The 26,961-nt window shown below is 40.4% G+C and overlaps 2 protein-coding genes across 3 annotated transcripts; one reads left to right on the top strand and one right to left on the bottom strand.

The window, feature by feature from the left end:
* The first annotated feature begins 31 nt into the window (after nt 1-31).
* Nucleotides 32-13,158, top strand: adora2b (adenosine A2b receptor). 2 transcript variants are annotated; one of them, XM_035177771.2, is made up of 3 exons: nt 32-199; nt 365-834; nt 10,092-13,158. In XM_035177771.2, exons 2-3 carry the CDS (start codon nt 515-517, stop codon nt 10,822-10,824), a joined length of 1,053 nt encoding a protein of 350 aa, XP_035033662.1. In that variant the 5' UTR covers nt 32-199; nt 365-514; the 3' UTR covers nt 10,825-13,158. The 2 variants fall into 2 exon arrangements, with proteins under 2 accessions (XP_035033662.1, XP_035033663.1); XM_035177772.2 differs by having other exon boundaries at nt 330-834.
* On the bottom strand, nt 13,151-26,961 carry zswim7 (zinc finger, SWIM-type containing 7). The gene is made up of 5 exons (XM_035177774.2): nt 26,550-26,961; nt 23,631-23,652; nt 22,379-22,481; nt 15,682-15,786; nt 13,151-13,911 (listed from the first exon to the last, which is right to left on the bottom strand). Exons 1-5 carry the CDS (start codon nt 26,623-26,625, stop codon nt 13,801-13,803), a joined length of 417 nt encoding a protein of 138 aa, XP_035033665.1. The 5' UTR covers nt 26,626-26,961; the 3' UTR covers nt 13,151-13,800.

Here is a 26,961-nt window from a genome sequence, read left to right as displayed (position 1 = left end):
GTTCTACCACCCGCCACCCCCACCCCACACACACACACACTTTTTTCTTGTGTTTCTCCCTCCACTTGGAAACTGCTGTCGCGGGGAAGTAGTGTGACACTGTGCCTGCGCTACAGAGCCACAGATGCCGCTTCGCTGCTCCACTGATCGGTCGGTGCTGATGTGAAAACATCCAGAGACGATGAGCAGGTTCATTAAGGTGAGTGGAAAATAAGATCCAGTGACTTTATACGTGCGTTGTGTGCACGTTTGTGCGTAATTACGCAGCTACTCCAGCTTCTGTCAACTTTGTGATGCAGCAACAGTAAATTGCTACTTGTTTTCCTCAGCATGGTTATAAAGTAAAGTCCCCTCTCTGCTGCAGATGGCTGACTGTGCAGCTCACACTTGTGGAATATTCCTGGATTACGGCAGAAAGACTTCTTTACTCCTCTGGGACTAGACTCGGTGTCGTGGGCTGATTCGTCTTCTCTGTGAACTGCAGCTTTTAGTCCTTGAACACACTTTAGCTGAGATGAATATGTTATACATCGTGATTGAAGTAGTGATTGCTGTTCTCTCCATATCCGGCAACGTGCTGGTTTGCTGGGCTGTCGCCATCAACACCACTCTGAAGAACGCCACCAACTATTTTCTGGTGTCTCTGGCCGTGGCTGATATCCTGGTCGGTTGCCTCGCCATCCCCTTCGCCATAACCATCAGCGTCGGCATCCGCCTGGACTTCTACGGATGCCTCTTCCTGGCCTGTTTCGTCCTGGTACTGACACAGAGCTCCATCTTCAGCCTTCTTGCCATAGCAATCGACAGATATGTGGCAGTTAAAATCCATTTAAGGTGAGTGTTCATCTTATCTTCTTGAGCTGATCAGGATCAAGTGAAGTTTAAAGGTTCAGTTGGCTCTTGGAGCTCAGTTTGGGAACAATCCACTCGTCTGTCAATAGGACTGAAAGTTTTTGGCCGGTCTGTTTTAATCACATCAACTTCAATCTATTCTATTTTGTATAATACAGTTCGTTCAGAGTCTCCATGTGCTTTGCAGGAAAACACAGAAAATATGAAACCAATGAGATATAAAATTCATATTGATACTCCAATAAAATAACCTGACAGTCACCCTCACCCATGCAATATTTATTCTTTCTCTCACACACACACATACTACTAACAACCAAAAGCCCAAGAAAAAATAAATGTTTTAAGTTTGCTTTTAAAAGAAGAAACAGTCGCAGCAGATCTCAGATCATTAGAGAATCATGAGAAAAGCTTCACAATGACTAAATGAACCTTCACCTGATTTAGTTTTGATTCTCTGTACATTACACATGCTTCTGAGGGATCTGGCCGGGCTGGTATCAGTGAGCAGGTCACAAATGTGTCTTGGAGCCATCGCATGTTGATGTGCATTGTGGCGAATAATCAGAAATAGACAAACTTCCATTTGTCTTATTTAAGAGCTCAGCGTCTGTTCTCAGAGTCCCTCAATCTTGTCATGTGTTCTCATTGGAAAATATGTGAATGCAGGAGCTGGATGATCAGTATCAGCTCTGTGATCAGTTTCATGTTGAGATAAATGCCTCTTGTAAACACAGCAGAGTTAATTTGTTAACATGGAATGATAATCACATAATACTTCCGTAAACCACAGGGACAGAGTTAAACACTTTTGATGATGTCATAAACTAAAGGGTTTGTGTGTGTGTGTGTGTGTGTGTGTGTGTGTGTGTGTGTGTGTGTGTGTGTGTGTGTGTGTGTAATAACAGCAGCAGCTGTGAGCTTTTTAATCTGACGTCTTCTGCAGCTCATTAAAAGGTGCAAACATCTGTCATGTAGCCGTGTGATGTGGCACCTCAGGAGACGCTGCGCCGGATCAATACCTGGCCACAGCGTCACTTCCATTGATCCTGATGGCAAAGGTCACAGAGATCCAGCTGCAGCTGCAGAGCGTCCACAGACCGCCTGAGGAAACAGACAAACACACACACACACACACAGCATGGTGCTGCTTGATGTTTCCTTGAATTGAAGAACTGGAGCTTTATTAACAAACAGCGAATCATCAGTCTCCAGACGCACCTGGTGTTTTGGGCATTTCACTTTGTCAGAGAGTTGACAGTTTTGTTTTTTAAAGGTTCAGTGTGTAGAATTTAGTGACATCTAGTGGTGAAGTTGCATGTTGCCGCTGAATACCGCTCACCCTCCCCTTCCAAACATGAAACAACCTGTGGTATCCTCCAGTTGTCATAAAAACTCAAAAGTTGTTTAGTTTGTCCAGTCTGGGCTACTGTCAAAACATGGCGACCTCCGTAGAGAGGACCCGCTCCGGATGTAAATATAAAATCTTTAAATATAAAGGGCCCATTGTAGGGTAAAGAAAACAACAATTTGTACAATTACACACTTTTATATTCAATTTCTGCCAATAAATCGCTAAATCTTATACACTGGACCTTTAAGCGCAGCGTTCAGTGCAGTGAATGTCATGGGCGCTGGATGGGTTTCGGGGGCTGTTTGTGCTGAAGGGCTGTGATGTGCTGTCATTTCCATTACACTCAAACACTGGCAAGAAAGGACAGTTTGACACCGGACTGGGATGAAAGTTGTGCCCCACCAACCAAGTGGTTCTTAAGCTCTGCATTTGTTCTTCTATTTTTGACCTGTAGATGGAATCCAAACCTTAACACACCTCATTTACCTCCTCACACAGAAACACTGACCTAAAGTACATTAAAAGTTGTGTATATGAGATATTACGCATTAGTGTAGTGGATTAATGTTGTCCTGAACAGAGAAAGAAGTCACACTCACTTTTGTGTGTGTGTGTGTGTGTGTGTGTGTGTGTGTGTGTGTGTGTGTGTGTGTGTGTGCGCAGGCAGGCATGCGTGCCACATACAAGGCGCGCGCGCGCGTGCGTGGGTGGATCTTCTAGCTGGCGCAGGCACACATTCATGTTAGTGCCTGTGTGTACACGTTAGCACATGCAGTTGTCCCATGTAGTAATCGGCTCAGATCAGCAGTGTTATAAACGGGACCCTCGGTTGGCCACGTTAATTTTCACCACTTTTCCACAGTGCGTTGTCCTTCAGAGCACAGGAACACTGTATAGTGCACTTCATGGTGCAGAAACACTTATATTTGTGTTCAGTCTGTGGGGTAATCAGCAAACCAAGGCATTGCTAAACAATGTTAGCCATGATAACTAGCTGCACTCCGCACCAACTCACGGATGAGACGTAAGGGATCCATTTGACCAGTCTGCACAGCAGCTCGCTGGATTGTGTTTTTGTCAGCTCTCTTGTACACAGGGTCACTGTATTCTGTTAGTTGTTAGGGGATCTAGGTCCCGCCTATACGCTCTCTTGACCAATTGCAAGTCACTGTCAGCTGTCAATCATGAAGTTTGACCGATATCAAATAACTAATTAAAACCAAATTTACTGGAAATATAAACACTTGAACATTCTTAAGTGTGTGAATTTCCCAAAATGACAGAAACCATCTTTTAAGCCCACGTCCTATCCACTAACATGGAGGAGGCTCGGTTTAAGACCTACACTGCAGTCAGCCACCAGGTTGCGATCCAGATGTTTTGGCTTCACTTTCTGGAGTTGTCATGCGGGTGACATCTTAGGAGAAGACAGGGGTTGGGCGAGGTGTGGCTGACAGTTTTTGTTTTGGTCCAAGACGCTGGTGTTAGAGTCATCTGGTGGCAGTGAATATCGTGTATATAACCTATAATTGCCTGTAAACCAGCGACACTCTCATAACATTCCCTGTCAAAAGTTTTCAACGTGACATTTCATAGTTTCCTCTGAAGGCCTGGCTCCCGCTGTCACAACACACACACACACACACACACACACACACACACACACACACACACACACACACACACACACACACACACACACACACACACACACACACACACACACACACAGGAAATAAGATCAGTGTGTGTATGTTCAGCTCAAATTACATGCAGCAATGTGTGATGCTTGTGTGTGGTCTAGACCTAGATCTGTACACAGCCACATAATGGGGATAAACAGCAAAAGTCATCATAACGTACATCATTCAAATTTAATGTGAAGACATGTTTTAGGTTAGAGTTGGTTTAGGTTCAGGTTTGGGTACGACTCCAGGAAATGACAAGTTAATCTCCTCTCCTCATGGAGACATGACTGTGTGTGTGTGTGTGTGTGTGTGTGTGTGTGCGTGCGCGTGTGTGTGCGTGTGTGAACTCGGCCAGTTCCGCAGCCCTTTGGGGCCACAAATCTCTCTCAGATAAAAGTGTTTTCACAGATGGTTTAGGAAAAAGCGAAAAGCCAGAACCAGATGTTTTAAACCCTCAGAGACGACGGAGCCGAACACTCCTCCAGCCCCCGTCTTCCCTGTTAGCATTTCTCTTGGAAAACATCCTCCAGCTATTAGGTCCCCTTGCTCCTGTTTGAGCTTTCATATGACATACATTTAGCACAGCGTAGACCGCAAAGGATCATCCCCACCCACTACAGCAGCTCTGTAGCCGGAGGAGTGAGCATCATCTTGTCTCTGGCTGCTGATTCACCACATTTCATCCTCATCATTTTAATGGGCTGTGTAAGAGTCTTCTGCCCCTTGTTTCAGCCCATGTGTGGAGGGTGTGGTGAAGTGTGATCCTCCATGTAAATCCTGCTTTATGCTACAGGATGTAGATATTGCACTGAGGCATGCAATAAAGTCAGAGGCCTGAAATGACCTGGGAGCAGCTGTGGAGACGACACTTAAATGCAGTGTGATGTTTTAGGACTTGATGTCAGAGTTGTGTAACTTGGGATTTGTGTGAGATTCGATCTGACATTTCCACACCACAAAAAAACAAATTCCACGAGGGTTAGATGAGAGGGCTGATATTACCCCTGTGCACTAAATGTAAAGCCAAAACGGTGCCACAACCGATACTTCTTTCCATAAAAAAACATTAAGCTACGGTTTATGAGAACAACAGCTTTTTTATTTCTAAGGCAAATGAGAATTTTAAAGGTATCATTTAACTGTTTGAGTTTTAATTATACTTTAACTGAAATATACAAAAACAAATAAGTGCAAAACTATTAAAACATTTACATTACATGATCACTTACTAAATAAAACCTTATCTATAACCATACTACGATCAGTTTACACTAAATAACAGTTTCAGTGCTTAATACAGTTTTCAATAAAGGGACGCCCACAGTGCCGGCGTGGTTCATCGTGTTCCTTTAATCTGCTCAAGAGCCAAAGTGAAGATTTCGACAAATTGTGGTTATGTGTTTGAATAATTCATCTGCTGGCGTAGAAGAACTGCAGTAGTGTCAGTATTTAAATCACACGTCATATTAGAGAAATAAAAGCGAAAGATAAAATGCTGTGTGATATATTGTGTTTCTTAGCTTCAGAGGTGTGGGTGGAGTATTTCTGAGCTTCAGACAGAGTCAGGCTAGCTGTTTGTACTTCCTGTCTAAGCTAAGCTAACCTGGGCGGAGCTTTTTGTACGGACTCACTCAGCAGTAGTTGTATGGATATTACAGTTTCACACGTGGGTGCACCCTGTCATAGATTCTCCAAGTGTCAAACTCTACAGGAGGAGTGATCTCAGTTCGGTTGGACGATATGGCCAAAAATGATATCGGGATTAAAAACTGTTCCTGCAATACGCTTGAGACCTGTCCAGAGGGAACCCTGCCTCTCATCCAATGGCAGCTGGGATTGACTACAGCCTTCCCCCATGCGACCCTCAAGGGATAAGCGCTATAGATAATGGATGGACGGATGGAAATTAGTTTATATTGATAATCATCACAATAAAGGTCACATTGTTGCTTCTGAGTGAAGGTTGTGGTTTTACACTCCTTCATGAGCAGAGAATGAAACTTGATAAACAGCAACAACATTTTTAAATAACTAATAATTGTATCATATATACTGGACCTTTGTTATATTGTTATTCATTTATATTCTGTTTATTATTGATATGGTTTTATTTTCCAGCTTTATTCAAAACGGTTGGATTCCCATTTCCACATGTCCCTTAAGATATTCAGTAAATCCTTTTACCCTGTAAGGAAGCAGCTGCATTTTTTGTATTTGTACAGTCATAGGTTTGTCCTTTAATATGTCACCAGTGTGTGTGGATGTTTTACACATGAATCTGATGGTTCTGGAGGTAATGGGTTAAACCCACTCTGACTGCTGGTTGGAGGCTGCTGTGAGTCTGTATTATCAGAGTGAAACCAAGCAGACCACAGCCTCCATTTTCTGAGAGCAAAAAAAACCTTCTGTCAAACCTGCGGGAGCTGAGTATGACGAACTGAAAACATAGATTGTGAAATGTTGTAACTTCACATAAGACGCACGGTTACACTCTGGCAGAGCAACTTCTGCTTCTCCATTTAATGCACAGAGATTACAGTATCTGTATTTACTCTGCCCTCTGCCAAAACAAGTCACATGAGCACAACACTATCAGAGTGTGAAAAGTTTACTAATTCACATCTGTGTTTACATGGTTTCACTCTCAAATTATCTTTGTCGCGTTATGCAGAGAGATACTCACAAATACAAAACACAATAATATACAATGCAGTTGGGTCTGCATACACACTGGTCGGCTGGGTGAAGTATGAAATCTTGATTTGTAGGTGTGAACGGCCACATGTTGGATTTTGTTTTTGCCGAATTAGTGTGTATGTGCTGGATATTTAAGCGTCAGTTGTGGACACAGTGAGACTGTGTGTGTTTGTGTGTTGTGAGTTGTGTGTTTGGAGAATGGTGCAGGAGGAGACAGCAAAACAAAGATAGATGCGGGCGTGCTGGTGTCATGCCACCGCTAATCCACTGAGCCCCTCGCCCGTCCCCTGCCTCCAAAGACAGAAAGAGAGAGAGTGGGAGGTGATGGGCAGGGGAGCAGAGGCTTTCTGGGAAATGGACGCTGTGCAGGCTGCTGTGCTTGTGACTGACAGATGATGATCAGGTGGAAGGTGTGGGAAAATGACAAGGTCATGGTGGGCTCTGAATCCCCCTCATCCCTGCGGGCAGAGTGCTGTATTATTCACAGCCCCCGGGGCAACCTGCTCGCCTCCCTGGAGGAGGATGGAGGCTGGACTCGCACACCACTGATGAATAATTGACTCTTAGTATAATTATGATTTTACTACCACTCTGCATCTGATGTCCTGTCTGCGGCCTCAGTCATCGGGCATTTGCTGCAGGTTGAACCACTTCCCCACACCACACACTCATCTCTCCCAGCGTTTTAAAGGAAGACACAAGTTTATCATGCAATCAATTAATCAATAACGTTTTATTTGTATAGCCCATATTCACAAATCACAATTTGCCTCATTGGATTCAACAAGATGCAACATCTTCTGTCTAACATCATTTTATCAAACTAACAAGTATTTCCTGTGTAGCCAGAGCCTGATGTTGCTCATCAAAAACATTTAAAAAAGAGTGATACTGTCAAACCGGGCGAGTTTTTCTGCGACAGTGGAATACACACCTGTCCGTCTGTCCGTGGGAGAGTTCCACTGAGAGTGTTTGTGTCTGCACAGAGCTGCTCGCCGTTAGTCTGGGCAGAGAGTCTGCAGAGAAACAGTGAAGCCAAACACCGACGTGTTGCAGCATCAGTCAGGGAGATGCTGCGCAGCTCAGGAGACTGCAGGTCGTGCTGTGTTGTGCTCACTGTGGTGAGGAGCACAATAAATACCACTCAGCAGACTTCCACCATGTTTTTATAGTTACCTCAGCCCCAGGAGGTTATGTTTTCACCGCTGTCTGTTTGTCTGGTTCCTTTGTAAGCAAGATTACGCAAAAACGACTGGACGGATTACTGAGACTTAATGGAAGGATGTCATATGAGTCAGGAAAGAACCCACTGCATTTTGGTGCAGCTCCAGATCCTCTCTAGCATTGAGAGATAGTTTGTTTTTCAACGTTTTCGTTTTTCAGAGAATAATTCATACATTTTAATAATCAGGACTGGTTTTTATGAGTGTGTGCAACTTAATGCAGATCCAAATAAAATCAAGATCCAGGGAATTTAAATGTTTATTTGGGGACTGTTGGGCCTTGGCGGAGGTATGTACACATTAGTGTCAGCTGTACTTTATAATGTAATTTACCACAGAACAAGAAGCGTGGGTTTTCTCCTTCACATTGGAGTTGCATTGTTAAGGAATCTTTTTATGGACAGGAAGATTGATTAATGACCAATAATGCTTTTGTTGTATGTAAGAGCATGAGTCCTTTAACATTCACAATGAAATTATTTGCAGAAAATGTTAATCATATATACAATTAATCATTCACAAAACAATAACGTGGCAAATTGGTTTGTTGACAACACTGTGACTGTATGAAAATGTGTTTGTTGATTTATTGTTCTTTTCTCCTTCCATATACAGAATAAAAACAATCACAGATGACTTACAGTGGAAAGTCGTTGTAGCAAAAACACAGTAATCTTGAATTACAGCAAAAAGTACAGCGCACATATGGACCAAAAATAATCGAAAACTTGCCAAATAAAACTAAAGAATGTGGTTGAAAAAACAAATATTATTCCATCATTAACTAATGGCTTATTGATGACATTATTACACAGAGTTAATGCAACAGTCCCATGTTAACTTCTGATTTAGTGTGTTCATGTAGTGTGCAGCAGTATAGTTCAGATGGATTATTTATGGCACCTACAGCTCTTAACTGCTGTGTGTGTGTGTGTGTGTGTGTGTGTGTGTGTGTGTGTGTGTGTGTGTGTGTGTGTGTGTGTGTGTGTGTGTGTGTGTGTGTGTGTGTGTGTGTGTGTGTGTGTGCGTGTGTCAGCGTGCGTGTGACTCATTACCATGCGGCCGCTCGCCTGACTGACTTTGAGGAAGCTGCTCATTTTGCTTCCAGCACAGTTCATATGATGTGGAGAGTCAGGACTCCACTTGTGTGAATCAGCATCCGGACATGCAGCCGCTGAGTGTCTGCTGATGAGAAATTCACATCATATTTCAGTCAAATGATTCCTCTGCAGGAAAGTCAAAACCAGAGAGAAAAGTGAAGATTAAAAAAACTTCCATCTGTGTCTGCAGAGATCTGCTGTGTTTCATTGGCTTCTTTCATTTTCAAGTCGTCACGCTGTAACTGTGTGGTCTGTGAACTCCCACCTACTTGAACCTGCCTCTCACCTCAAGTCAGTGGTGTGTAAGTTCAGCGACGTGTTTGTTGTATGAACTGGTGATGTGGAGCTGTCAGAGGTAGCAGCAGACTGATAATGTGTTCAATCCGTGTGTTAGTGTTCCACGGAAAGTGGAAATTACTCGGCCTTTAGCTAATTATGTTGAGCTTTTTTGTATATTGAATTGCATTGAGGGTTTATCCTCCCCTCAGAGTCCACATGACAGGGTGAGAGCAGACAGTGAGATGATGAAAGTCCGTGTAAATCTTTCTGAGGTTCATTCATTAAGAATCAAACCGAATGGAAGCAAACAATGAACACACGCTGTTTTGTGTGTGTGGTGCTTTCACAGGTTTGGCATCAGACAAACAATTCTGTATGTTCACAAACTATCTTCTCAGAAAAATGAACACACACACACACACAGTGTGTGGAACTTGGTATACCATATACTAAATTGCACAAACTCATAAATATCAGTTCCCAAAAGCTCCATAAATTATTCTCTGAGAAATTTGTGAAATTGTCAAAAAAAATGCCCCATCTCGCGTTATCAAAGAAAGCGGGAAGAAATCCTGGATCCGCACCAAACTTTGATCGCTTCTTTCCTGACTCAAACCGCATCCTTCTACCAACTTTCATGGTTTTGTGTTATATTGATTACGAACATACAACCAACAAACCATCGGACAGGGGTGAAAACATAACCTCCTTGGCGGAAGTAATAAATTAACGGATGGCACCTAAAGTAACCTTTAATAATGATCTTTCAGGTTCACAGTGTTTCGCCAAGTTGTTACATTTGCATCTACTGTAGCTGAGCTGTACTCAACCTTTAACATGCAAAACTTCCACATTGGAAACATTATAGTGACAGTAACTCCTGCTGTGTTTCCTCCAGGTACAAGGAGTTGATGACAGGAAAGATTGCCCGAGAGATCATCGCTATTTTATGGATCCTCTCCTTTATCATCGGCCTCATCCCTTTCTTTGGCTGGAACCTGAAGGATTCCAGTTGTAGGAACATCAGCTCCAGGGCAGGCAACACTACAAACGCCACCCCCATGCAGGAGCTGAGCGGCGGTGAAGACTTGCTGCAGAGTTGCAAGCTGAAGTGCTTCTTTGAGAGCGTGGTGGACATGCACTACATGGTCTACTTCAACTTCTTCATCTGCGTGCTGCTGCCTCTGCTCATCATGCTGGGCATCTACCTGAAGATCTTCACCGTGGCCAGGAAGCAGCTGAGGAAGATCGAGCTCAAGTGCGTGGGAAACGGCGACAGCCACCACCACGGGCTGTTACAGAAGGAGATCCGGGCGGCCAAATCCCTCTCCATCATCGTGGGACTGTTCGCCTTCTGCTGGCTGCCCGTCCACATCCTCAACTGCCTCACGTTGTTTTACGGGGACCTGAAGAAGCCGGGTGTCGTCATGTACGTGGCCATTATTCTGTCTCACGCCAACTCTGCGGTCAACCCCATCATCTACGCTTACCGCATCCAGGACTTTAGGGACACCTTCCGCAAGATCCTGTCCCAGCACTTCCTGTGCCGCAGGGAGGAGCTGTACGTCAGCTCCAACGGCAGAAGACGCAACAGAGACCAAATACACATGACCATCGACCCTCTACTATAGAAAGTCGAGCTGAGGAACAGCGTCGCCTGTGTCAACTCTGTGGTTTCAGTCTTGAATTTAATTTTTACTGAGGTTTATAATGTTTACAGAAGAGGGGTATGAGGTGGAGCTGAAGCGCCTTGAATGTGGACGTTTATTTATGAACTGTGCCAAGTGTCAGGGGTCGAGCAGTGAAACGTTGAAAAGTGAGTCTTATGGAACTTTTGTATTGTGAAGGATTTCAGATTTTTTTTTTTTTAATAAAGTGAACTGGATGTGTAGGACTGTGAACAGGATCCAAACTTAAAATGCTATTTATCATTCTGAATCCACCCTGTTACTACTAATCTAAACACTTGTTTTATATTGTCAACATTCAGAAACAGTGTTTGATAATTTATTTATTATAAACCTTGTGTTTGAGCATGTAAACATCAGAAAAAAACTTTGTGTGGCTAAATCTGTACTTGGGGACCTAGAAAGGTACAACAGCAGTGATCTACATCCCACATTCATCCTCATGACCACCACAGGCTCAATTTACGGAAAGAAGGATCTACATGGTTATAAGAGGAGGCTTAAACTATTTGTCACATTATATGTACAAATACCTTTGTATAGCAGATAAGTGCCAGTGTTTGCAGGGACCCCTGCCCCTGCACTGTTACATCCTGCACAGAAGCTGCATGTGGCGCAGGGACATGGTGGAGGACACAGAGGAATCATAAACAGGCACTCTCCAGCCATCAACTTCACTAGAAGAAAATGAGGATGAATGCAAGCATAAACAAGAAAGAAAAAGTTATTTTCCTATCCCATGAATCATCTCTCAGAACCACAGGGGTCACAGATTTTTATCGTGAACCCGTGGCTCCGATCCAGAGGAGGGAGTTTCCGTGGGTTCCTCGACAAACAACTCGATTTGATTCAGTCACGCAGGACCAGAAATAAGTAGCAGTTCACCAAGACACACCTATTGTGGTGCTGCCTATTATTTCCATATTTATTCAGACAAAGGCTCAGGAAGTGGGAAAGTGACTGTAGGCTTTATAGAAATAAGGCATCCCCACAGGGCATTCTCAGCTGCTTTGTGAGTAAACAAGCCAGTTAAAGTTTCCTCATCGTGCAGATTCCCATGCACATGTATCTAGTGGCTCACAGAATAAAAAGCACCACTGCTTTGTTCAGTTAACTGTAAATGAATGTTACTTGCCTGAGGAGTGCAGCTGAACCCCCCCACCCCACCCCTGAGATAGTCTTTAACTGGGATCCTGAGGCTCCTCAGTCCTTCCAAAGCTGCTGAAGTCACCGACCGGCGGTTTGGATTTTTAAGGCTGATCCCTCAAAGGACACCTGCCCTGAGGACTCATTTTAATCAAACTGCTGATAATTTAATACTCTCTCTTCTTAGGAAAGATAGATGACAAAGTCCAGTTTGCCCCAGAAAAGGAGAGATCACTTTGGAGAGTGAAACAGGAACAGTGACACGTTGTCCTTGTTTGCTCACTGGTGCTCGCAGGGCAACATCATAGTTTGAGGGAACGCAGCTGCTGCACTGCTCGTGTTCTTTAGGCACCTGATGCTGTCTTTCTTCTCCGCAGGGCTGTGGTGGCTGAGGAATCTCAGAAAAACATCAGATTTGATAGAGATTAATCAGAGTTTTGTTTTTGGGGTGTTTGTAATTTATGTGAAAAATATCGGGGTGTTTTCGATCACCTGAGAGCCATCACTACACACATGAAAACACATTGCACTGACATTTTCGAGTATTTCCCACATGGTGTGCTCCATTGGTCGCGTTGGTGTTGAACCAGTGTTCTTAAGTTGAGCACTTGCCTCCACTGCTTCATTATCCCCCCCATGTGTCCAGTGAACGACCTCTGACCTGACTTCAAGGGCTAAAATACAGGAGTGTGCCGACATTTTAGTACATTCCAATGGACACAACTATACTGTAACTGCACTGTAACGTTGTATTATATTGTCAATGTCGACTGATGTGTGTAAAAAATAAGTACTGTAGGTGTCCGGCTTTCTACGAGCTCTTCATTGATGTCAAACTTCTGCCTCGTTCTTTTTGTGATTAAAAAAAAGGAAAGACGGACAATAACAAGTTGATCTGGTTCAACATTCCTGCCTTTCATTCCGAAGTAGCTATCTGTCGGTGTGCTATAGTGACGTTACTAATCAGGAAAAACATCCACTGTGCTCGAGCTGACGTGCAACCTTTTCCAGAGGCCATTTTTTTTTTCATTCAACAAAACAACAGCTGCGAACTGATACTGCTATTTAACATGATGCAATCTGTATGTATGGTGAATAATTTTGTTAATAAAGTTCATGTTTATATTGTTACAGATCAATCTTTATTCCATAAAAAAAACAATTTCCAAAATGTGACGATTCATGTTCACAAAATAGAGCAAAGGACAAAACTATATTCTGCTTTAAAAATGCTTCTGAGGTAACTTCAGCATGCAGATGCACAATACTTCTTTTAATAATATGACCTAAAATGGGAAAAGTCACATAGAAAGACTGATGAAAGAGTGAAGTAGAGAAGAATAGAAATCAGACTGAGAGTTTGATGTTTGGTTGGTAGAAATAACAGATTGTGTTTACACTTCCATATAAAATATATTAAGGTTTTAAAAAATGTGTCTGAGGTAACTTCAGCATACAGATGGACAATACTTCCTTTAATAATGTGGCAAGAATTAACTTAAAAAATCAAGAAGCACACACACAATGAATAGATGTTGACACAGATTGAGGTTTCTTTCAACTAAATAAAATAAATAAAGCAACATCTGGTACCTCTCACAGAGACATCTGTAAGAGCAGAAGAGCAGTAGTGTGGCCATAAGAGTGCTTCTCTGCAGTGGCACAAAATGTGAGTGTGAAACGTGGGCCCTCATTCAGGAGTCTCCATGCTGTCCCTTTGGAGCCAGATGTGCTGCTCCTGCTGCTGAGCTTGGTGGTCAATGTACCTGCGTGTCAGGGGGCTGCGGTCCCGCTGAGCAGCAACGACATCTGCTGATCAGACACACTCTCCTGCTGAGTCACACCCATGGCCTGACAGAGGTAGGCAGCCAGGATGTGTTTGCACTGCGAGAAAAGAGAACGGACGCTGATTCAATAAATCACCACAGGCACCAGTGTGATTAATGACATGCATATGAAGCCCTGGTAATTTAAGAAGTTTCTGCTGAGTAACCGTCAGTCCAAAAATGTTAGTCACAAAACCAAAGGTCAGAATCATTTCCAATGTTTATATGAAATTATGAATATTGATATAAATGGAAAGTGCATGTGTTTAAGCGGGTTATGAGTGTTACTTTCCAAACGGAGCGTTTGTGAGTTGAATGACGAGTAATTCCAAATAATTCTGTATCTGTGTATGTGACACTGAACACGTATCATTATTATCAGTATGAACATGTTAATCATTGACTTGTTTTCAGCCTCAGCCTGTTTCATGCATTACAAATGAGGTAGTGTTTTGCATTAACAATGAGCCAAACTCCAAGTGTGGTGAAAAGGACAAATGTGCAGGAGTTTGTTTACGAGCTTCTCCTGTCAGCTCGTTTTTTTTTAACTCATGGTCGCCTGCTGTCAGAGGCAGCGCAGCTTTATCTGTCCTCTGACCTACTTGTCAGCAGTGTGGACCTGGTCTGGCCTCAACCAGTCATGCTGGAATCTGTGGAGCCCCTGAATGGACAGGGTGGCTCCGGCAGGGTGGGACTGCAGACGCAATGGTCAAACTCAAAAGTCTCCTGAGTGTCATACAGTTTTGACTCTGGAACTGAAAAGCTACAGTAAAACCTGATCCACCAAAAGTATGGATTTTCGGGGGGTCAATGCCGATCGTGAAATTAGGAAGCGAAACATTTCTGATACAGATACATTAGCCAACACAGAAATATATATTTAAAAAAATTATCAATGACTCCCCAGAAGTTGTTATCAAACCCTTATGACAAAGCAATGTAATTGGGGCTTGATATTTTACAGTACAACTATAAACTGTATTATGAACAACAATAAATATGTGGTCCTTGGGCAAAACACTGAACCCCAAATTGCCCCCTTAAGTGCTGCACATAGACGTGCACAGTATGAATTTGTGCGTGAATGGGTGAATGGCAAAAACTGTACTGTAAAGTACTTTGAGTGGTCATGAAGACTAGAAAAGGGTTATATAAATACAGACAATTTACCGTTTAAGTTTAATTTAGAAATAAATGCACATTATTTCTGTATTGTTTATTCTGTAAGATAAGTTTCATATGAGCAAACATTAACGCAGATATCGATATGTCTGGTAAAGGCTCACACTGGCTGATTGTTATTGGCCAACAGATAAATCAGTATGTTATTTTTCTGTGTGTTTTCATGGGGAATTATACCAGTGGCATGGGTTCGCTCATCCGTAGCAGATCTCGGTTCTCACACTGATTTTAGCAGCGTTCTCCAGGGAAACAAATCCCTGTGATACTCAGAGCAGCAGCTGAGCACGTTTGCTCGCAGATATTTGGAAGCAAAAACACCCAGTCGGGGTGGAGACGCCCCTCAATGACCAGACAAAAACACGACCAGACCACAATGCATCTGCTCCACACACATTTCAACATGTGTTTCTTCTCATTTTTGACTGAGCAAAGGTTTTTTCTCCAAGACGCCTGACTGACAAGACATAATGGTTGTGAAGCTCTATGTGTAAAAATGCTTTTGTATACACTGTATACCATATATATATAGTATACAGTGTGTTATATATATATATATATGGTATACAGTGTATATATATATATATATATATATAAACCATTTCCATTTGCAGCCGAAACTGTTTGTCACTTTCTGTGTGAGACTCACCAGCAGGCCTTCGTTTCTGCGGAGCACAGTGTAGGCGAAGGCCGGACACGGGCAGTAGTGACAGGACACAAAGCAAGTGTACAAACGCCCCGAGGCTCCGATTACCTGCAACAGAAACATGCAAAGTACGTTCCAATAAATGGCTATTTGTACACAGCAGCTTGTGTGTGACAGATCATAAAGAGTGTGAAAGTGTCAGTCATTTCTTTAAGGTTCACTAATCAGACATGATCACAAGGTGCAGCTGAGCAGCAGTGGAAACAGTAAAAGTGTGAAAAGTCCAGACATGAAAGCTTGAGCTCTGCAGAGCAATAAAGACGCAAACATGTTTCCAAGTCACAATCTACTTCATCTCTCACGACAGGATGTTTTCGACCGCCTTGGACTTTCTTTTCAAGTTTTCCTTTTGTAACTTTGATCTTTTTGAATTCATTTAAAATATAATGACAACACACAGTTAACTAATTTCTATAATTATTTGTTTTGTGAGTTGGAGCCTCTTTATATTCAGTCAATGGATGGAGCCAGTTTGTCATTAAATTACTCAGCAGAGAGACAAAAATGATCCCAGTCATGAATGCGAAACTGGTATTGTTAAAATGCCTTGAAAATGTTCAAAAAGTACTGATTAACAAAATGAAGTAATTTATATTGAAATATCATATAATATTGTTCTGTAAAAATAATAATGTAGCACTAAACTATATCTAATGTCCAACTAGAACATTGAAGAAGGAAGGCTTTGGCTCTCTAAGGCTTTTTGTTTTGCATTGACAACTTTCTATAATGCGGGTTTAAATGATACCTTAAATAAGGAAATCAAATGTGCATATGAAAACAACACAGCCATTATTAACTAAGTATAAACAACCACATGAAAACAAATCCAATGTCAGATATTGATGACACAAAATGATAACACAAAACAAGCCACCCACTTCCTCAGAACTGCTTTTATTGAAGTGTAGTTTATATTTCTAGTCATTTACTTTTATTAGCTGTCTCTGTTCTTAACCTATGTAAAGTATCTTTGAGCATTCTTAAAAGCAAATGTACCATAGATAAAAATGATTAATATTATTATCATCCAGTGTCTCTTTTAAGGATAACTCCATTCTGGACTCTCCTTGTAGATGTTTAATTACAGTGACAGACCAGTGGTTGAGTTGAAGGTGATGCTGCACTGACCTCATCATTTCACATGACTTATTTGCAGGTAACGAGATAGAAACAGTGCGTGGAGGCTAATGGCCTCGGCTGTCCACCACGCAGTGCACGCTCCCAGCTACAGTCATTTCAGTCTCGTCCTCATGCACATGACACACGAGGACATTAAGTCTGTGGATTAGCTTGATACTTCACAATAACTAATGCTTTCCAAGATGGCAGAGCAGGCTCCATTACTTTCCAGGGCTTCCATAAATTACCTTTCCCTGTGACCTACTAAAGTAAAAACACCTAATTTGTCCACTGTGACACTTCATTATAAATAAGGCACAAGAGAGACAATCACATGGTCTTAAAAATCCTCAGTGAGGAAGAATAAAGCACCACACACACAGCAGGATGGGGACAGAATCAGTAGAACTGTGTTGGCCGAGCCAAGGACCGCTACACTTTCTAAAGAGCCAAAGTTTATTGAAACCCAGCTCACACTCGGGTCCTTTTTGTTCTCTGCTGGCCTCAAAGATTGTGTGGCTCTGCCGCAGCTCACACTGCAGAGCTGGAAGCTAATATCATCAACACACACCACACAAACTGTAGGCGTCCACTGCCTGGCAGGGATTCAGAGCTCGCCAACAAACACCACACATTCAAATCTGCCGTTCACCACTCGCTGCAGACGGAGCAGCGAGAGTTAAAACCTCAGCAAAGCTCCTTCTCTGTCCGAAATGTTCCCTCTCACGGGAATACTTCTCAGGCCAGGAGTTTGTACGGCCCTCTGTCCACTGGTTACGCACTATAAACTGGGGATATTTAAAGCTCTGGGAAGTCACAGAGTTGCACAGCCCCTGAATCTGTGCTCCGACATTCCCAGTCACCATGGATTGGATGCAATAAATTTGACCCCTGAGTCTTTGGCTGATAAACTCCTTCTTCCTTCTTCTTTCTTTCCAGACACACAGTTTGTTGTAAATTGCAGTTGACGAGCCAAACAATAATATTATGAAATCAAATTTGAGGAACTCTTAAGCTGCCACTGCTCATAACCAGTCACTCACATTAGCACATCTTCATCTCAGCTGCTCCTTTCGTAACACAAAACGTGCTTATTGCGGTTTTTTTCCCATCTACTACATCATTCTGCATTCAGAAGATGGCACCACAGAGACTAAACCATTAATTAATATGACAACGTGTTTTCAGGTGCATCATCTACAGCATTCTTATCAATATGACAGTATCAATACAAAGTGTATTATTCTTATATTAAACAGAATATACAGTAGGCACAATGATGTAGTAGACTGTTGCAACAGGGAATAAGCTACAATCGACAGGTACTTTTACTTTTAATACTTTGAGTATATTTAAAAGGAAGTACTTTATTTTACTTAAGTATGATGTCACCAGGTCAAACAGATGGTCCTATACTACACCCATACTTAGTTCTCTTCATTGGCTCTATGTCACTGACAGGATTCAGTTCACAATTCGCACTGTCTCTTTATGCACTTTACTTTACCTTATGCTCTGTATTATTCATTTTAGTGTGTGTGTGTGTGTGTGTGTGTGTGTGTGTGTGTGTGTGTGTGTGTGTGTGTGTGTGTGTGTGTGTGTGTGTGTGTGTGTGTGTGTGTGTGTGTGTGTGTGTGTGTGTGTGTCAATACATTTTGTATGGTGTAACTCTGTATTTAACTTTTTTGTCCCTGCAAAACACTTTGTGACTCTTGTCTCTGAAAATCGTTTTGGTCAAACAACAGTTCAAAACCACAAGACATGCAGTTTGCAGTGAAACAAAATGAGATAAAAACAAAAACCTCACATCTGATAACACTGGAGCCAACAAATGTTGACTTAATGATTAATCAAAAACCAAAAGATTGAAGTCGGCAACTATTTAATCAGCAACCAATAATGTTTGTTGAGTAAAACACTGACTGCTGAGTGTGGGGTTTTATTACTGCTGAGAATACACTAACTACTTCCTTTTCCCAACAGGCTTCGATATAACCAGAAAAGGTCATGCAGTGTTAACTGTGATAAGGTGAAAACCAGTGAAATTCCAAGATTTCATAAGTTATTCATCCCCCTGAGGAAAGAGGTTAGTTAACAAATGTCCACATCAACATGAGTAACTCAGTTGTGTCCCACAGGAAATGACAAAAGAAAATTGTGTAATTTGTGAATTCATCAACTTCTGTTTCTCTCAGACACAGAGTCCAGTTAGCACTCACTGTACTCCCAGTAAACCCAGTGCTGCGTGGTGTGAGAATAAATTTTTTTTTATCCAAACTGGGGTCTCTGGGAATCTAACATCTATTATTTTGAGCTTAATATTTTATAACCTGTTGAAATAAATCTGCCCTCTTCTCTTCTCCCTGCATCACAGGAAACTCATGAAGACAAGATGATTAAGTGCATAAGGGCTTCTTTTTTTTGTTAATGAAAGCTCTTCAAATTTTCATCACTGCGTTCACCCCCTTCCAGAGGTTTAACAGTGTCGCCACGTGCTGGCCACGTAGATGTCGGATGATTCATCCAGTTTGTGGTTTTATCCAAGAAGAGATTAATCGAGGGCAACTGGACTTGGTTGCAGATACTTGAGAATCTCTCATAAAGAGGCTTCCTCAGTTTTGACTTATGGTGAGGAGTCCAAGGTTTTCAGACTGTTATCAAGGGACATAGATATCGCTTGGTCTGTCAGTGCTCCTGGCCGCTGTAGCAGAAATCATTAGAGCTTTTGGAGTCAGAGTGTAAACGGCAGTCTGTTGATTACAAACGCTGGACACACTGAGCAAAAATACAGAGCGCTCTGACCTGAAATGTCACGGCTGAGAGGTGTCTCTTGTCCTTTTGTTTCCTAAAAGTAAGACACCTGCTGTGATAGTATTTAGCCAGAGCCTAAATAAAACAATGCCATGTCAACTACGTTCTGCTTTAAGGCAATAAGTTGAGAGAGCTTGGTTTGTGTTTAACAGAGGCCCACAGAAGTGGAAGCTTAAACTAAATATTTGTGCCATGGCTCAGTGACGGAATTTGAACAGACCCTGTTTAAACTTCAGTCTCACTTAATGTATCCTAAACTGTCACAACGTAAAACAGAACCTGGCACCATCACAGCAGCAACACTCACAACTGCTAAATGCCACAAAATCAACTCAATCTTCAAGATTCATGACAGAGAAAGGATAATAGAATGTGATCACTTCTATTAATGTTTATGTAGTAAAACTCTAAAGAGGAGTTTACATGCAGGCTGAGAGTGTCAGAAATATTCAACCTGGAAACATCTGAGAAGCTGAAAAGGTAAAAAAAAAAAAAATTTAATTTAATTTTTAAAAGTTAAATGTGCATTAAACAAGACATGGTGGGTTAATAATTAGGCTTTGAAGGTGCTGGTAGGTAACCACCATGTTCTGTCATAGCCAGGCAATCTGTTCCCACCTGTATCCAGTCTGATAAAGAAGTCCCCATCTTAAATACCCATAATCCATTTTGAACAAATCATGTGATGTATCTGCAATACAGAGTATATACATAGTATATATCATAATAAATATACATAGAAGAATATGTACAAAATATAAAATATAAACTCACTTCTATAATTCACGTCACATCAATAGTTGGTATTCCATAACAGATTCTGGCTGAATAGAGTCAGAGTAGCACGACAGATCAACATTCAGGCGGATGAAAGAGAGTGTTCTAAGATCAAAGTCTTCATTTAAACCTAAGTTCCCATTATGTATATCTAGAAAAGTTCACATTTTAAGAGCATGGAGTTAATATCTCTCCCTCTGCCTGGTGGCTTTAGGGTGTCGATACCTGAGCGTCGTGCTCAAAACATCACTAGCAAATAAATCCTGTTACTGGTGCTTTAGGTGAGAACGGATTTTCTCTTTTTCAAAGGTTTTGGCTGTTTTGTATTTCTCAATATGTTGAACTTTAACAGATTTTTTTACACCATGATTCTACAGCTGTTTCTGAGTCAAAACGGAAGTGTTTGAGTGCGGCAAGTAAATAGTGCAGAAATAAAGCAGAGCACAGTGGGAGACATGTGTGACCTTCAAGTTCACACTAATGCAAACGAGCTGAGTCATTTCCACAGAAACCAAACCAGAATCAACAGAAAAAGATCATGTGTTCTCAGTTTAGCAAATGACATGAAAACTGTGAGATTGAGATGAAATGGCAATGGTGTGGACAGACCAGGATAGCAACTACCGACTTTTTGTCGAATAAATTAATTACTTTTGCTTTTGTCGATGAAATGTGAAGTGAAAAAACACATCAGCATTTCTAAAGTGGTTCTTGTTTTGTTCAACGAAAAGTTCAAACCTGACACGTTTAATTTCCTATCGTACATGACAAAGACAAGCAGCAAATCCTCATATAGAGTTGGAGAAGATGGAAGCAGCAAATGCTGAACTGATCTAGACTGAGTTGCTTAATCACTGCAGCTCAAGTAAAGAATAAATATATGGTTAAATCTTCACTTAGTTAGCAGATCTTAAAGTGTAAGGGTTCATCAGAAAATTCTTAAATTCTGGAAGTGTCTTTTCCAATAATAATAAAAATAGATTGATATTGTATTACTGGATTAATTTGCAGGAAAACAAATAGGGTTTGAAAAGATAAATCATTTTCCAGAAGAGAGAATATAAAATTGATTATTGAGTTATTTAGTATATATATATATCTGGTACATTTTGCTCCACCACAAATATCAAACAACTAAGACAGCAACGATTGGGCTGAAAGTGTCCCCAAACGAACCCATGTCTTTATTTAGCTGCATTGTATTTTACAGGAGTTTACAGGAAATTTGGGTCACAATGACCATAACCTCAGTGGACTGCCTTGTTCTCCCACCACAATAAATTCTGCATCCTATTGAGGATAACTTTGAACTTTCAGAGCACCTTGACTCAGTTTTCAGAGAATGAAAAAAGGAGTAATGGCATTTTTTCTCAGATAGTAAATAATGTGGTAACTATGGAGGATATCCTGTGTTTGTAAAGGTCTGTTTTTTTCATTTTGTTTCATGTTTTAACAAGTTTAAGGGCCCTATCCTACAATTGATGCAAAACCACACCAAACACAATGTAAGTGTACTTGCTTGTTTCAAATGGACGAAACAACAATTTCCCATCTTTTCCAAATTTTTTAACACATCAACTCATGTCGTTTTCATGGGAAGGATTTCTAAAATATTGGCACTGAATAATGATCCAAAACATTTTGATTGATGAAAAAATCAGGTCATTGAGGAACCAGACACTACTAGACTTTGAATCATGGTATCATTAGAGATAAACCCTATGTTTACACTAAAATCAGACTGGAGTAAAACTTTGCTCCTCCACCTTTTCCTTGAAAAAAAAAAAAAAAAGCCAAACCATCAGATGCTGATGATTTTCTTGATCTACAGCAAATATTTATTTTACAAACTGCTACTAAACTGATGATCTGCTTTTTTGGGTGAGGAGTGGAAAGGTTGCTTCCTTCTCTGTTTTGGGAAAATACAGACCTGGAAGGCCTTACGTCCACTGGGAGAAGACAGACAGGTGACTGAACGTTGGTCGACCAGGTCCAAAGCCTGTAACGCGCAGGGACCAAAGACAAACTTCAGCCTGAAAGACATGAGGAAGAAAATATGAGAGAAAAAACACTACAACATGCTAATTTTTAAATGTACGGTATAAATGGTCATACACGAATATCAGTCTACCTATTTATCTGTCAATCTGTCTGTCGGTCAAAACTTGATTTGTACAGCACCTTTCATAAAGGTTAGTGAAGTTCAAAGTGCTTCACAATTGAGTGAGTAGACAAAACTAATAAAAATGCTGAAAATAAGATTCCATAAAAGAGATTTATAAATAAAAGTTATAAAAACAAATCAAAACCCTTTTAGACCAAACAAGGACCAAAGAATACGTTGAATACATATATATGATATAGCAAAGGGATGCAAAGTATTGCGAAACATAATTATTCTGATTTATTCTGAACTGGTCTTTGTTTTGCATTACATAAGATTAAACTTTTAATAAACAGAAATGTAAATCGTTTTTTGTTGTTTTATTTTTGTGCAATCAATAAGGTGGACAGCAGAATTGTTTTCTCTGTGAAAACCAGCAGAAAAATATAAAAATACATTGACCTCTTCTTGTGAAACACCACAAAATGCAATGAAGAGCCCTTAAACCAGAGTGTTCCAGACAAGAAGACAGGATGTGGCCATGTTGACGCAGACAGGGAGCACCATGTCTTTCTCCCTGTAACTCAGACCATTGTGTTGGGAAATGTTTGCGTAAAGATACAGAGCAGCATCACTGCCCCATGTCTCACAGCTATGTCACTTTGGCAAACGTCTCCCTTGTCCTCCTCAGTGTGGTTTCTGCTTCATTTCAAACCCACTCCCATTCAGTCATATGCAAACCTTTTCAGTCCAACAATAACTCACACAGTCAAAAATAACTTGATTTATGGTTTTAAAAAGGTCCAGTGTGTAGGATTTAGGTGAAAGGGATCTATTGGTAGAAATTGTATATTAAATAATCCTAGTGATGTTTTCAATAGTGTGTTTCATCTAAATTGATGAATTGTTGTTTTCTTTACACTAGAATGGGCTCTTTAAACTTTCAACTTCACCACTAGATGTCACTAAATTCTACACACTGAACCTTTAAAAGTCTCACATCTTGAGTGACAGCAAAATAACATGGCAGAGTTACCTATAGATATCTGAGATTGGTAATACGATGATGTACACTTACGCGATAAGCAGGTCATCTGGAACTGCAAAAAAAAGAAGACAATTTTTTTTTCAATTCCAATTATTTTAATCATAAATTAGCTGCATACAAATAAGGTGGTAATCTATGCTTTACCTGATTTAATCTGTTTAGATATACTACAACAGAGGATTCACCAGGAAAATACAAGGTACCACAGACAAACTGTTAGACTAAATAATTATATATAGTATTAGTAGTAGAAATAGTTTCTGTTTTAACATCCTGCTTTTGTTGTTGTTGCTGGGGCTCCAATTTGTTCATGCACAAACCCTTTGTCCTTGTTTGGTTTGACTTTGCTTTTCAAGAAAGGTTTATGAGCCATTGGAAAAGACACATGAGCCTCTGATCTTTTCATACTGTGATAATGTAACTGCTTTTACACTGTATTTTAATAGAGAGCATACAAACCAATACGTGTAACTTCATTCTAGAGCTATAACAATTAGTTGACTAATCGATTAACTGATACATTTATCAGCAGATAATTTGATAGTTGAGTCAATTTTCAAACCAAAGTGCTAAAAATGTCATGGTTCCAGTTTCTCAATTTGTTTTTTTTCTTTGTCTAACTTTGGATATCACCTTGGAAACTGGGATATTTTTTTTTCTTCTATTTTCTATTGATTTGTCAACTTGAAAGTTAATCAAGTATTGTGCAATTAATCAATAAAAATTATATAATAATAATAATAATAATAATATTTTGGTTCACCCAACTCCATGATAATTCTCGGTAATCAGATCGGTGCAATTTGTAATAATGTTATGTTTTATACACACATTTATTTCAACAGGTTTATTTTTATTTTTCAACTGGGTAGAGTATGTTTAGATATTGCTTATATTTTCAAAGTAAAAACAACAAATACTCTTGTTTTTAATGATATATTTTTAAATTGTATAGCGCTTCTGGTATTTGTCACTATGTTTTTGGTAAAGCAAGAGTTTTTTGTCATTTACAAACTGATAAAGAGGAAAGATGATGGACAAACAGTTGTGGATTCAAGATGAATGATCCTGTCAGACAACACAGGCAAACATAAACAAACAGTTGACACAGCCTTGGGCCTTTCAGTGGCTCTGTCTGTGTCAACTCTTCAAACCTGCAGTATTGTTCAGGCCTTCGGCACGACTTCAGTGTACAGATCAAAGCAGCCCCTCCCTCCTCTTCCCCAAATTTAAAGATACAAATAGAAGTGAATTCTTCCTCAAATTACAAAGTACAGATAAACACTAGCACTGACGAGTGGGTTATTAAAACTCCACTGAGTAGTATCAAGCAAATCTGGGATTTTGTGCAAGAGGAAACCCTTGATGCCAGACAAGACACACAAAACTTTCAGTGGCAAGACATTCACATTAATTAATGTCAGATTAAATGTGTAATGTTATCATTTCATTTGAGAGCCAAGTGCTTAAGAGTGAAGTATATACATATAGAGAGAGAGAGTATATACTATGTCAGTCTAACCATGTTGGAAATAACACAACAATGAACCCTTTTTTACTTACAGCAACTGATAACATATCATTTCAAGTCCTGTTTCAGTTATGAACAATCTAAAAAATTCAACATAAACTCTCCCACTCTGACGTAGAAAAACGTATTCATGGACTCATATTCGACCGCTGTAACTCCATTCTCTCTGAGATCAATCAAGTGTCACTCTTTTGCCTCCTACAAGGTCAGAGTGCCCGCAGCAGCTTGGCTTTTTACTGAACTTAATAGACGACATCACATCACCCCAACCCTGGGTTAGCTCCGCTGGATCCCTCTTTGGTTTAGAGTTCATTTTTACTTCAAAATTTTTCTAATGACTTTTAAAACTTGCCTTAATCTGGCCCCAAACTACACAAAAGAAATGTTGATTCCATATGAGCCAGCAGCCTTAGATCCTCAGGTTTAATATCCTTTAGTTTAAAAGTGATCGTGCTTTATCCATCAGGACCCCTCAAGATGAGGCTTGTAGATTCAGTAACTTATTTAAATCACTTCTTAAAACATATTTTTACAGATTTGACTTCACGTGAAGTTGTCTTTTATATATTTTTATTGTTTTTATTTGTCTTTATTTGCTCTTGTGAGAAGATGTCTTCTTTTTATTGTTCCTATCCTTGATATTTGTAAATACCCCTATTTGTGTTGCTGTCTTCTTATTGCTTTTATCTCTGATTGTTTAAATCAGTGTGAATGTGTGTATCCTGTGTGCTTCGTCTATCAAAGCACTTTGTAAACCCTGTTTTTAAAGGTGCTGCTTCCATAAAGCAATCATCATCATCATCATTATTATTATTATTATAAATGATGGCTCAGTTCCATTTGAATTACCCAGCAACAACAAGACGCTACCACAGCACAGACAGGCGTAAATATTAAAATCTGTTAAGACTGAATTGCATCTAGCTGCTTGTGTTTTGTGGTCATGGCTCAGTTGTACACTTGAGTAGATTGTGAAGGATTTTTTAATAACATCCAACTATGACATGTCAAAATGTGTGAAAAGGGACAGGAAGTGGACACCTTCATGTAAAAGACATTAATATCATTCATACTTCCTGTATAGTGATGAAATGTGAAGGTTCATCTTCTCAGGTGTGGTCTACAAGCACAAATGTGTTGCAACAGCGCCCTCTAGCGCTAGTTTATTAAACCGCAGTGTTGAAAAACAGCGGAATATGAAAATGATAAAGTGCAACATTGATTTTCCTTTGATGCAGAGTCACGACATTTGTGTTTGAATAAATCTAAAGAGAAGTTAACTCTTGTTAAGATCAGGTTTGCACGTGAAGACAATAAATTGACTGCGCTTGTCTCGGTCTTGCTATTAGCAGCTGTTAGCTCCTGATGCTAACTTATGAACTGAAGTTATCCAGGATCAAACAATCACATTGTCTTACTGTGAGACGTGTCCCGGTATGTCCTCTGGATGTCCCGGAACAGTTGTTCAGCCACTGCAGGGAGAAGTGAAGACATCTCTCACTCACTTTCACATCAGCACACCTTCCCTCCACAGGGCAGAACCAAAACATCACAGCTTCCGCCTGCAAGTTTCCTTTCCCCTCCAAAATAAAAGCCCTCATTGACATCTAATAACCAGCTTTCCTTGTTTCTAGTCTTGAAAGGGGATGATGTGTTCATTTTATTGCACCTGATACCACACACATTTTGTAGAAAACAGTGGACAAAGCATCTTTAACATATGTTCAACCCATAGACTGTATAAAAGGATATGGTTGATAGTAATAATAATAATAATTATTAGTATTTGTTATCATTATCATTATTATTCTTAATATTATTCATATTATC

The sequence above is a fragment of the Hippoglossus stenolepis genome, chromosome 15 (genome assembly GCF_022539355.2).
Source record: "Hippoglossus stenolepis isolate QCI-W04-F060 chromosome 15, HSTE1.2, whole genome shotgun sequence".
Taxonomy (NCBI): domain Eukaryota; kingdom Metazoa; phylum Chordata; class Actinopteri; order Pleuronectiformes; family Pleuronectidae; genus Hippoglossus; species Hippoglossus stenolepis.
The sequence above is the reverse complement of the archived record's forward strand: the minus strand, read 5'-3'. Positions and strand labels throughout refer to the sequence as shown.